This window comes from Acanthaster planci, linkage group LG01 (genome assembly GCF_054643075.1).
Source record: "Acanthaster planci isolate LZ-2023a linkage group LG01, COTS_SCS, whole genome shotgun sequence".
Lineage (NCBI taxonomy): Eukaryota > Metazoa > Echinodermata > Asteroidea > Valvatida > Acanthasteridae > Acanthaster > Acanthaster planci.
This window is the reverse complement of record NC_141777.1, coordinates 27,125,426-27,138,825: the sequence shown is the minus strand read 5'-3', so window position 1 is coordinate 27,138,825 and position 13,400 is coordinate 27,125,426. Positions and strand designations below refer to the sequence as shown.

The 13,400-nt window shown below is 40.9% G+C and overlaps 1 protein-coding gene across 2 annotated transcripts; it reads right to left on the bottom strand.

The window, feature by feature from the left end:
- Nucleotides 1–990: 990 nt before the first annotated feature.
- On the bottom strand, nt 991–13,286 carry LOC110975239 (putative ATP-dependent RNA helicase DDX28). Of its 2 annotated transcripts, none has more exons than XM_022227549.2 (12): nt 12,808–13,286; nt 11,302–11,574; nt 10,163–10,288; nt 9,694–9,894; nt 7,930–8,080; nt 7,198–7,304; nt 6,402–6,512; nt 5,206–5,302; nt 4,488–4,639; nt 4,096–4,188; nt 3,847–3,999; nt 991–3,085 (listed from the first exon to the last, which is right to left on the bottom strand). In XM_022227549.2, exons 1-12 carry the CDS (start codon nt 12,895–12,897, stop codon nt 2,981–2,983), a joined length of 1,659 nt encoding a protein of 552 aa, XP_022083241.2. In that variant the 5' UTR covers nt 12,898–13,286; the 3' UTR covers nt 991–2,980. The 2 variants fall into 2 exon arrangements, with proteins under 2 accessions (XP_022083241.2, XP_022083240.2); XM_022227548.2 differs by having other exon boundaries at nt 11,302–11,580; nt 12,808–13,285.
- Between the last annotated feature and the right edge of the window lie 114 nt (nt 13,287–13,400).

The following is a 13,400-nucleotide window of genomic DNA, read 5'->3' as shown; positions in this document are numbered from 1 at the left end:
CAAAAGTGGCCCCCTGAGTCATATTAATGATATAAATAAATACAAATTTTAAAACATGACTTTTGTTTCGTCGGTTGTTTTTAATATTTTAAATGGTGTTTTTCGTGTGTCTAAATTTATGTATGTTCTTTATAATCTTTATCAGAAGAAATAATATTTAAAAAGGTGTCACATAAAAACATTCCCTCAAAAAATAAATGTTTGGCATCCCCAGTGATGCCCTTGGTCTATGGTCAATTTGGTTTCAAATTCAGAAGCGAAGTTCACTGAAACTTAGACCACCAAAAAGTGGGGCACTTTTGGGAGGGAGGCAAACTTAGGCATTCAATATAAACGTTTGGCCTTACCAGTGGAAATGAATTAACCTCATAGAATTAAAGGGAATCGTTCATCGAAAAATCGCTCAAATATCTAATCCAGTATTCTTGAATCCTCAAAGTTCGGGTGTTTGTAAAGCAGGTTGTTGGCTGGCTCATGTTGTCAGGTTTTTGATGTTGCACCAATATCGCAGGCATCTCTTTCACTGGTCGTCTGCCCTCCAGTGTTAACGTTTCACAAACAACCTTTAAACTGCACCAGTCACCCCAAATTATGTCAGATAAATGTTTAAAACACTGAAACACAGGGACAAGCAAAAATAACTGACACACATATAGACAAAACGTGTGTATATTTCAATGAGAATGACATTATTTGTTAGTAGAATGTTTTGCAAAATGCAATTGCTATTAAAAAAAAAAAAAAGTTTGAAAATAGCAATTGGGTCAATGTGATATGAATTCCCATTCTTTTCCCTCATCCCAACCAATTCTTTTCCCTCCCCCGCCATCTGGCCTTTCCACATCCTTTTGAAGGCCATCCATCAAATTTCCTGCTGTTGTATATCTGTACTTGAAAAGCTCAGAGAGTGCACAGGTGTACAGAATTCACAATAGCCGGAGCGCACAGTTATGTATGAGTTATTGGTTGTTTGTAACTGAAGGTACTGACAAGTTCAAAGTCAATGCAGTGACATAGCAACACATTTCTTGTATTTTGGACAATGCCAAGTTAGTTTGCGTCGTTACTAATGACAATTTCAAGCAACATTGTCTGCAACAAAAGGCGTAATTCAGAAAGACAGGTTGGCCACTATACTCAAAATTTTCGACCAGTTGCAACGCCTACACTTGACAAGAACAATGAACAGCAACTCCAAAACTGAATCAAGGAAAACTGAGATTGTTCCTGTAATTGTTGGATTGCTTGTTGGATTGTTTGTTGGATTGTTTGTTGGATTGCTTGTTGGATTGCTTGTTGGATTGCTTGTTGGATTGCTTGTTGGATTGCTTGTTGGATTGCTTGTTGGATTGCTTGTTGGATTGCTTGTTGGATTGCTTGTTGGATTGCTTGTTGGATTGCTTGTTGGATTGTTTGTTGGATTGCTTGTTGGATTGCTTGTTGGATTGCTTGTTGGATTGCTTGTTGGATTGCTTGTTGGATTGCTTGTTGGATTGCTTGTTAGATTGCTTGTTGGATTGTTTGTTGGATTGTTTGTTGGATTGCTTGTTGGATTGCTTGTTGGATTGCTTGTTGGATTGCTTGTTGGATTGCTAATGAGTTGGAATAAAACAGTTCTATTATAAAACCCTGAAAAGTTTCTTCTCTTTTTTACAGTTTGGACGAGGTGTTAAAACACTTACAGACTGGCATGCAGGTCCATGCTCACCTTGGTCCTGTGAGTGACTCAAAGAGCGTCCTATATCCTTTGGCCTTCTGTCTCAGGAAATAGGGTTCGTCTTCTTGTCACTCACAGTCCCTTAGGGCACACAGACATGGACAAGCAATGCCAGCTTAAGTGTGTCATGTATCTATATATAGCAGAAAGCACACAAGCCTTATTAAGCAGAGAGAATAAAATCTAACGTAGCGCAGACACACATATCCAATGTTGCTGGCAATAACAAAATGATATTTACAAAATATCAGACCCCAAATCATAACCAAATATAAACGGCATACAACCAAAATACTGTGGCCCCCAAGTTCTATCACTGACAGTATATGTTTATTAATGATTAAGACCACAATCGATGGTCAGATTTTAAATACAGAATGTTATGATATTTTTCGATATCTCCACAAGTTGAGTTGAGATGATGTTTGTGACATCATGCAAGCACTGTCCCAGGAGGCTCACCATTCTGGTCAAAGAGGCTCGTTCATAGTCACATGACCATTCCAGGTAACCATTTCAGCAGATTTTCGACTAAATTTACAATTCTTTGGAAAAAAACACCTCTGGACAGAAAAATTAGCAGATTTCTAGCAGAATTCTAAAAATGTTTCGATCTAGCAGGAAAAATTTAGCAGATTTTATATTTTAAACAAATTTTGTTTCCCCAAACAGGTTATCAATCGCTCTGGTGGAAAGCAGTTCGCCATCATTATAAAATATCTGGATGGACTTGTCATGAAGACACGTCTTGTAGCTGTTGCGGGGGGGGGACACTGAATCCCTCTTCAGTGACCTTTCAGCGGTCATCACAAAGAAAGGATTGGACTGGAATTACTGGACTGGATGGTGTGTGGACACCTGCAACGTAATGCAGGGGGATCATAATAATGTACAGAGTAGACTCAAGTTGGTGATCGCTAACATTGCCACAGGGAAATGCTCATGCCATAGTGCCGCAACGGTGCCTTCCCATGTACGTGAACTCCTGCCTAGATCACTGGAGAAACTAGTGCATGTTTTCAACTACTTCGCACACTCCAACAAACATACAGCTGCCTTCAAAAGGTTTTCAGGAATTCACTGAATGCAAGCCTCAAAAATATTGAAGCCTTTTGTTTAATTTAGGTGATTTTGCAGATTTTTGTCAGATCTAGCAGAATTTTTGACGTGCATCTAGCAGAACCATTTTCATCTGGTCACCCTGCTGGTCACATTTCAGGAACTGTGGATTCGTCAGGAGGCAACATGGCGCAGAGATATCTGTCAGGAGAACATGCTGCTGTCCTCCTGGTCCATTAGTCTCTGCAGCAGCTTGTTCTTGATGTTAGCGTTCACTTTGGGCAGGCTCTCTCGCATTCTCACGGCTCTCTAAATCAGTACAAGACACACTGTGATTAAAACACACTTAGTACTGGTTTGTTGTAGCCAAGTTTTAAAAAACTGATCAAGGATGGAAACAGATGGGCAAGTCACAACTGCCTGTAAGTTCAGGCAGAGTTCTTATTCCCCCCAAATATGTTATGTGACCAAAATGCTTTGCAGGGAGGATCAGTGACCTGTGACTTGAGGTTACAATAATAGTTTAAGACACTGATGTTGGCGTCCACTTTAGGCAGGCTTTCTCACTGCTCTCTGAAACAGTATAGGAGAGGCTGTGATCACATTTTTGTATCATTTTATAAATGTCATGCCCATTGAATTAGAGTGTCTCTTGTCAACATTTTAAATGTATTCTGCAGTGCTGTCTATAAATACCGGTACAGTAAACAATATGTATGATTTTCTTTTACGGATGGGTTTAGTTTACTTGGTAAAAAATGTTTGTCATTATGACAAACAGTATATTGTAAAAAAAAAGGCTCATTAAATAAAGCAACTCAAACTTAATCTTAAAACTTACCTGTTTACTAAAACAAGCCACTGGCTACTCAATGGTATTATGCACAGTTTAAAACCATTAAATGTCATTTTAATGATCATCCTCATGGATAATGACCAAATAAATCCAAGGATTTTAACAGAAAATAGACTAACATTCCCGAATATCATAAAAATCTCTCTCATCCCTGAATGGGCAGCCCAATAGAACAACACTTCATACATGAAAATGAATCTCCAAAAAAAGTTACCTCAATCTTTTGCACCAAGTCCACCTCCCACTTGTGTACGACAAAGCTGGTCACATGATCACCACCCCTGCTGCCAACTCGCCCCACCCTCCCTACACGGTGTATGTAGTCCGACATGAAATTTGGGAAGTCAAAGTTCACCACATGCTGTACCTGGGCACACACAGAAAAGTGTTCTTTGAATATTAGGCATCTGTGTTGTTTTGATTACACCTAAAAATAACATCAGAAGTTATAAGAATTCTCTACCTGAATTGTATCCATGCCCCTTGAGCCGATATCCGTGCATACTAGCACACTGCAGATTCCCTTCTGAAATGAACGCATTATTCCCAGACGTTTCTGAGGGGGGGAGGGAAGAACATATTTAAAGTTAATGAAGTGAATTCGTTTTTTACTAACCCGATCACTGCAGCAACCAGCAAGCTTTTGTGCTTAAAAGTCAAGTCAGCAGAGATAAGTTAAAACCAGTGCATCCATCATGACACCTTAAGTGTTAGAAACATAGTCCTACATGCAATGGTTCAAGAGTGCATGGTGTGGAGTACACATGACTAGTTTTCGCCTGAATGAGCACAAAACCTGTAGCATCTTCATGTACATACTGTTTGCATGGGATACACCTTCCTCTGTAACCATACCTCCGGATCCATGTCCCCGTTCAGCCTCAACACATTGATGTTGCTCTCCTCCAGAAACCAAGCCAGCCAGTTGCACGTGGATACGTCATTGCAAAATATCATGATGGGCTTGTTCTGCTTGTTGTCTTTGGTCACAATTTTAAGAATTGTGGCTGAAGGAAGGATATGAGAGCATTTCTATTTCAATTCCTTTATTTCTGTGGTCTTGTGACAAATTCTGGAATTACTGTAGAGACAGGAAATACCCAAGGTTCACATACATTGACAATACAAATTTTTCAACTAGATTTTGGAATTCATACTCAGTGCAAATGCAACCACAAATATGATGCAACAGATTGCGGCAAATTAACACAGGTTAAAATGTGGTCATCATTTGCCGAAGCGTCAATATTTAGCATAATGTCACAAATTCACTTCCATTTTTTCATGCTGAGCAAGAAGTGGATTTTGTCTGATCAGCCAAATTCCAGCAACCTCGTAAGCTCATTCTGGAACCATCTATAAATGACACACTCTTGTTTGAGCCCAAGAGGTTCACATTCTTGTGAATGTGTGAAGATCACGGGGACAACTGCCTCCATCATACTATTGCCAGGATTTTTTCCCGGGGTGGGGGGGATGGAGGGAACCAAAGCACTCATCAGCAGCAGACTGACAAACCATAAACGGTAGGAGTTCAATTCCTCACCCCTACCCTCAATGCCTAGGATCATACCTGCTTTGTCTTGGGAGTGTAAACGTAGAAACTTCTGGCTGACGTGCGGCATGATCCGATGCAAGTGTGAGGTGGCGATAATCTCAAGAGCTCTCTCCTACAAGAAATGACACCATTTCAAAAATTATATCCACTGTAATCTTAGGTTGGGTCTTGAATAACAGATGCTTCATGGTTGTTAAAACTGATAACAGTTGTCATGAAAAACTAATTTTTGTCAACCTTTGTCAGTAGAAAGTATGCTAGTTTCGTATCTGTTGATTATCTGCCTTTAATGCTCAACAATTTAGAGTTAATATTTGCTTGAAGCACTTAACTGCCATAATTAACCACTTTCCGGTACCGGACATGTATGCTTTATATGCGTGGCCGGAGTCTCTGAAATTGGACAAAGGGAACTGGGCCTTGTAACAAAAAACCGTACTCGAAACGAAAGACCAGGCTGCTGGGCATTACCGACATTTTTAACTCTCAACAGTGGAGATAATCCAGCCTTGTTTTGAAACAGTATACCACGGTTCCGGGCATTTAGTGCGAGCGGGTTACCACCAGGGACAAAAGTGCTCAACCACCGCAGCGATGAGCCACACAGCACCGCTGCACAGTAATCTGGCCCCTATTGAAAAGAGGTTAGCAGCGCACTGTGGCAGGTTCGTGAACAAAAAAATTACATAACACCACACAATCTGGGCTCTTTTTCCAAGGCTGCAGGCCTGGCTGAAATACTCGGGTGTCAATAGATTTTGTTTGTCAGATTAGAGTAGCCACCAGACAGTCATTGGTGTGGGTGTAAACATCCATTAATTGAAATGATGAATATTTGAAGAATTTTGAAAACTGAAAATCTTGAAAATGTCCCAATTATGTGCACTGCATCTTTCAAACCACCCGGCAGCAAGTGGTTAAGCGCAAGTCCGTACAAAATTTATGAATATTAAATCTATCTCCCTTGATAGGAAATTCATTATCCCTGAAAAACTCAGCAACTGAAGAGGAAACAACGGACACACTTCTCATAATCAATCTTTCAAGGGGCACCAAGCCCTACACATTGTCATATGGCTGGGATCTACCTGCCAAAATCCTGAAATTTTCTCCGAGTAGACCTTTTGGTGAATTATGAAAGGCTCAGGATGGTGTCAGAATGACGGACAAGGATGACGCCACTCAGAAACAGTGCCATGACCAGTACTCACAGGCAGAATGTCCTTCAGAGTATCCGCTGCTTTTTTGGGCATGGTGGCACCAGCCAGTACGAGCTGTGTCTCTGCAAAGGGTTTCTTCTTTGACTGAGCTGTAGCACTTATCTAGAGAAAGGGATATTCATTATAAAACTACTATTTCAATCATTAATCCTATGACACTTCTGTGGTGGTTTGCCACACACCGCATCAAACTTGACCTGAAGTGTATGCTGTCCCCAAAAGCTAATTTCAATAACCTTGTAATCTGACATTAAGGCTGTGCCAAATATCGGAATAACCGAATACAGTGATTCGATCGATTATCGAATATTCGAATATTATTTTGGAATTTGAATATTCGAATGAAAAATTCATGAAAAAGGAGGGAGAATTTTCTTTTGTTTTAAATGAGAACAATTGAAGTATAGATGCTTGTTCAAAGTAGATTCAAATGAAAAGCCACAGAAACCTTACAGCAATTCAAAATGTATATTATTCATTAAAAAAGGAAAAAACACTTTCAACAAGAAAAGAAGTATTATTTGTCTTTTAAATCTTGCTAAATTGTGGCTGGAGATACTTGTAGACTTGAGAAACAATTATAGTGATTATAATGTACAACGGTGTGCGTTATTGCAACTGATTTTGTATATGGTTTAATCAACAATCTCCCGGTCAGTAAGACCAAATACTCAGACATTCGATCAAATTTTTGTTCAATATTTGCCCATTAATTTATGCAATTATTTCCTTTTTTAAATGCATCATGGGATAAATCTTGTGTTATTTGTGCATTCCAGGAACTCACATGCATTCTCCTCAGAATGTTGAGCAGACTACTGCAAAAACTGTCATCCAACATGGTGTCACATTCATCGATGACTACGTGGGTTGTGTCTTCTAACGTCATGAATTCTTTAAAAGGAGAATAACACGGTGGATGAATTTCCAAGGAAATCAAGGATAGAAACAGTAAGAACTTACACCTCGACCATAAACTTCTGAGCCAAATGTGGTTTCATTAAACTCTATTATTTAGGGTCTGAATTATGTCTGGTTTGGCTCATCACAAAGTATGTATGGCAGCACAGATTTCCACATCATGATTTTTGATGCAGTAGTGATGGCAGTGTGAACATTAACCCTAACCACCAAGCATATTGTTTGGCTTACAGTACTCAGTACTACAAAATACTAAGTAATAGCCTGAGCCTAAAGGACCTAGCACTACAAATTACTATTTCTGGCTAGGTTACTTCCATTGTTACTCGTACAGAGAATAACAAAGCCATGCATTCATAGTGCCACAGCACTGTATGGTACATTGTCTTATCTATTGTATTTTATGGCTTCAGAGAACAATAAGGTCATGTCCTCTTACAAGCGACAGTGCTGATTACGACATTTTACTACAAGTAGTAATTTGTAGTTTTATGTAGCAGTGCAAGCTATCATAAATATGAATATACCATAACATCCCCAGAGGCTGGGAGGTAAACAAAATAAAGTAAGTAAGTCCTACAAAGACAGAGCTATCTACTTTGTCGGAGGCTATTCAGGATGGAGCCAGGCGTGCTAACGATGACATCAGCCGGAGTGAGAAAGGAATGTCTCAAAGACTTGGTTGACTTGCTGCCGTCGAGATGCCTTGCTACCATACACGTCTCTTTCAACAGGGATGCTGCAACGAACTACAGGCAAAAAAAAAACAAAAACAGAATTCAACATATATCCCGTAGTTTCAAAGCTGAGCTTAACCACTTGCTGCTGGGTGTAATTTGAAGTTGCATGACGTAAAACTGGGAGATTTTCAAGATTTTTCACTTTCAAAATTCTTTAAAAAATCATAGTCCTTCATCTACTGGACGTTTACACCCACATGAATGACAGTCTGGTGTCTCCTCTAATCTAACAGACAACATCTATTGATGCTCAAGTATTTCAGCCAGGCTTACCGCAAAGAGCCCAGATTGTGCGATGTTACACAAGTTTGTTTTGTTCCCAAAAATGGCACAGTGCGCGGCTGGCATCTGTTCAATAGGGGCCAGATTAACATGCAACATACAGCGCTTTTGTCCCCAGTGGTAATCCGCTCGCACTGATGGCCACAAACAGTGGTACAATCTTTCAAAACAATGATGGATTTCCTCCTCTATTGACAACGGAAAAAATGTTAGCAATTCCCAGCAGATCAGTCTTTTGTTCCAAGTGCGGTCTTTTGTTCGCCAGTTTCGTGTATAAAGCCTATGTGCCCAAAACTGGGCTCCGCGGCAGGAAGTGGTTAAGGTACTATTTGCAATGAGCCAATTTAGTATTCCGACATCGCATGCCCAAAATGAAGCCAGTGTGGCCTTACTTAGACTCACAACAGTGCTTCGTTTCCCAATGACCTTGCTCATTGGAAATACCAGACTGGCTCATTGCTTCAAGTCCATCAAAAGTCATCCAGTCTTAAGCCAAATCAACAGCTGTTCAAATGAACTGTAACAAAAGCATTCAATACTCAGTCACAGCACCTCCTGCCACTTCTAAGCTTGTGACTGGATCTGTGAAAAAAACGTATAACTGAGGGAGTGAGGGACTCCACTACACAACAGCCCTGGTGGTAATGGGTATAGATACTGATCAGTGCATAATTGGTCTTATAGCCTAAGTTGACATTTATGTCACGATTTACAGAGTACAAGCCAGTTGTAACAAAATAACCACAAATGGACACCTATACGGAACTCATCATCCCAAGACTGAAATAACCAGAAAAGTTCCTTCTAACTTGTGACCTGTGGCATGCAGCAATGAAAAAAATCCACAACTCTGGTTGATTTTTTTTTCACCTACTAGAAATGTTCTACAGGTGAATACCAAAACTGTACTCAAACATAGCTTGTTACTTATTACCTTCTCCAGCTTGATGGACACAGTTGGTCAAATATGCAATTGAAATCTCTTGGAGGCGCACTATTGTGAATCACCCATATTGACAAATGCTCCATTCGTATTGAGGGCCTTTCAATATACAGTGATTATATGGCCTAATTGTGACCAGCTCCCACAAAATTAGTATCCAGGCTATTTTTTTTCTGTAACATCTTTTTGTTAGCAATGAAAAGAGCAAACTGAGCTGAGCTGATGAAAGCTGACATTATGATGGAAAATGTTGATTACAATGTGCAAGGTTTTCTTTTAAGACCTCTAAAATGTAGATGGCTCCAGCAACTTGCAACTCATTCCGTTATTTTGGGTAACATTATCTAGGCAAGGTACATCAAGGAAAAATACAGGGCAACTCAAAGAGGTCCAATACCTTTATTTGTTGAGCAAGCTCCCAGGCAGGCACCAACACAAGACACCTGGGCCGGCCAGCTTGAGTAACTCGGCCATGTGTGGCCATCTCCCACAGCAACAGGTGCAGGATGGGCAGGAGGTAAGCTAGGGTCTTGCCGCTTCCGGTTTCTGCAGCACACAGGACGTTCCTGCTTCTCAAAATGGATGGGATAGCAGCCGACTGCAATTTCAGAGAACAATGTTTCAACCTTAACCCTCACAGATCCTAGAAATTCCAACAGGAGGAATTCCAACAGAATCTGGAGTTTTAAACTGACCAATCTAGGCACTTCAATGACCCCCTAATGCAAAGTTATTTCTCTTCTGGACTAGATATACATATCACACCATTTTCTTAGCACGCAATTGTACTTGGTAGTTGGGAACATATCACCTTAAAGGTCCTCACGCTACCCTTTCACTTAAAAAAACTTTCTATTTGGATTTACCTGAATTTTAGTTGGTGATTCAATGTCCATAGTCTCCAAGGCATTTAAAAGTTTCTCATTCAGGTTAAAAGCAGCAAAATTTGAGGGTGTGCCTGTGTCATCCTCTTTGTCCTGCAGAGATGGGTTCTAAGTTTGAAATGAAACAAAGAAACATACACATGTCATCTGCAAATTCAAAAATCAAATCACATGAATTCCACAGGACAAACTGGCTGTGTACAGTGAAAAGATCACTTAAAATTGCCAAGAAATATTTCTCAGTTTGAATTTCTGACTGATGGCTTGGAGGCACCTCTTGATGATGGAGAAGGGTTAAGCCGAGCCAAGCAACAATTGAAAGAGGCTTACCACCCCTTAGATTGAAAGAAAACAAGAATGTGGCCCTGGTTTCTAGCACGGAGGTAAATTTTAGAGGATTCAGGAAGGTTGCTAGAAAAATTGCCTTGAGAGTTGCATTGGATGGTTCTGTGTCCAACCAACCATGAAACAAACAATACAGGGAAACTGACTAGGTGCTTCTAAATGATTGTAAAGATGAACAAAGAAACTGGGTAGGGATGAGTCAATTCGAATAATTCACTATTTAAATATTTGACCTTCAATCCAATCGAACATTCGAATATTCGGCCACACCGACACACCATTTACAAAATCAGTTGCAAGAATGCACTCAACTGTACATCACTTTCACTTTAACAGCTTCTCACATCTAGGACTATCTCCAGCCACGATTAAGCAAGACTGAAGAGAAGAACGATACTTCTTGCCCTGTTGAAAGTTTCCATTCCTTTTGAATTTTTTTAATGAATTTACTTTTTGAATAGTAGGAAGTATTATTCTGTTGCTTTTCACTTCAATCTGCTTAAAACAAGCCTCCATTGTGCAGTTTTCTCATTTCAAACAAGAAAATTCTTCCTTAATTTTTTGTTATTTTGCATTCAAATATTCGTATTCAGAAACAGTATTCAAATATTCAATAATTGATTGAACAATCAGATATTCAGACATAAAGCACAGCCCTAAAACAGAGAAATGTCTTATTTCGAACATGGCCACAAAAATGTTTTCCTTTCAGCAAAAGATCTTTCTTCCTGTATTCATCCAAACAGTGCCAAAGCCAAATTCCCATCTCTACTCACCCCTCGGAAGGCTAAGATGGTGAAATGATCCCCACAGGAACGTTTGTGCTTCCAGCCATCACTCGCAAGCTTGGAGGGCTTAAACTTATCGTATGTCTGGTTCTGGTAGTAGTTGAACTCCTTCCTCTTAGCCGAGATCAGTTCTTTGCCGGGGTAGGCATTAAAAAGGCGGCCTCGCCACTTGATGGGACCCCGGCTTTTCTGAAGTTTGTCTATTTGGTGACTAATTCTCTTTGGCACTTGGATTACATTTGTGCGGTCAACTGCTGAATTCTGTATCTTGGTTTGAAATCAAAAGTATGAAATACAACAAAAATAAGAATACAAAAACTCAAGATCTATGAAATGGAACCTTGGTTACATTGGTCGAGTTTCTGTCCTATCACTATGGGCCCCGAGCTGGACCATGAGAGGGCGCAATTTGCTACAACGGAGGCTCCGTTGGAAGTAACTACTTCCATGCACACATTCTGACTTCCTAACAACCAAAATGAATTTAAGAGCACTCATAAGGGAAAGTTATTCAGTCATAAATATGCCGTTCTGATGTAGTCTTTAACATTTTTTAACATTTGGACATGGTCGGTCAACAGTACGAGTCATTTCAAATGAAATCAATCAATGGAAGGAAAAGCCTACAAAGGGTACTTGGACTGTACTACCGCCCGACCATGTCTAAATGTTAACGAAGGCCACTCACAGTGTCAAAGTTAAATGCAGTAGTTCTGACGTAAGCTTCTGCAGGAATGTAATACATACTACAGATGTTATACATCACAACCCCCTCCCCTTTTTCAAATTCCAAGGCTGGGCAGGTCATCCCCCCCATAAATTATAGGATTCTCCACCCCCAAAGTTTCAGTGCAAATTTACGCCACTGAATGCCTGTAACATTAACTCCTGAAATTCAAGAATCACTCAATGCCATTATTGGCTACCCCCGGAACTGTGGGGTTTGACGCCCATCGCCCAGCAGTTCTGGGGGTAATGACTGGGATGAGAATGAGTAAGGCTGAAGTACTTGGCACTTGGCAGGTACCACCAGAACTGTGGGGTTTGACGCCCATCGCCCAGCAGTTCTGGGGGTAATGACTGGGATGAGAATGAGTAAGGCTGAAGTACTTGGCACTTGGCAGGTACCACCAGAACTGTGGGGTTTGACGCCCATCGCCCAGCAGTTCTGGGGGTAATGACTGGGATGAGAATGAGTAAAGCTGAAGTACTTGGCAGGTACCACCAGAACTGTGGGGTTTGACGCCCATCGCCCAGCAGTTCTGGGGGTAATGACCGGGATGAGAATGAGTAAAGCTGAAGTACTTGGCAGGTACCACCAGAACTGTGGGGTTTGACGCCCATCGCCCAGCAGTTCTGGGGGTAATGACTGGGATGAGAATGAGTAAAGCTGAAGTACTTGGCAGGTACCACCAGAACTGTGGGGTTTGACGCCCAGCGTGGTGGATGTCGAACCCCACATGGTCCTGGGGGTAATTGGCAGACCTCGCTTACCAAGCGCACACAAAAGTGACGAACAGTTCTTCTCAGTGAAGCCGGAATCTGTCGATACACGCACAGTGTCTGTCGAAGCATGACTGTCATGTGACCGTGGACTGTATGTATCGATATAGGGTTCGTGGTCTAATGACGTTAGGGCGTGAGAACATCTCCGGACATCGGAAACATGAAACGTCTTTAGCATGGGCTAAGTTCAAAATAAAGTTCGGTTCGAAGTGAATTGGATTTCCAACCAAGGTAACACTGCAACACTCAACAATTCCATAGGATATTCTGATGCAGATTTCTTAGTTCTTACTCTGTGTGTATTGACGTTGTTGCGAGATAATAATGTACCAATGCCATACTAGCATACCGCCGGTTTTCTAGCGCCTCTTTACTGCATACATTCTGCACAATCTTTCGGAGTCGCATGCCTCACTTTACTCGCAATGCCGCAGCGTGTGTACATGTAAGTTACACGCAAACCACGCGTGAAGCACAAGTGTGCATGTGGCGTGGGGTGATGAACACGACTGGGAACTAGACCACCGAATAGGAAACCAGGCTGACCGGATCGACGGGTTCAGGAGTTTTTTCAAAGTTAG

What these genes read in the sequence shown, in the direction of transcription:
- LOC110975239 (XM_022227548.2), bottom strand. Translation starts at nt 12,897, where the DNA reads ATGACAGTCATGCTTCGACAGACACTGTGCGTGTATCGACAGATTCCG. An exon ending in AATCACCAACTAAAATTCAG is followed by an intron (nt 9,895 to 10,162) that starts GTAAATCCAAAT and finishes CTGAAATTGCAG; the next exon opens with TCGGCTGCTATCCCATCCAT. An exon ending in AGCTTGCTCAACAAATAAAG is followed by an intron (nt 8,081 to 9,693) that starts GTATTGGACCTC and finishes TTTTGCCTGTAG; the next exon opens with TTCGTTGCAGCATCCCTGTT.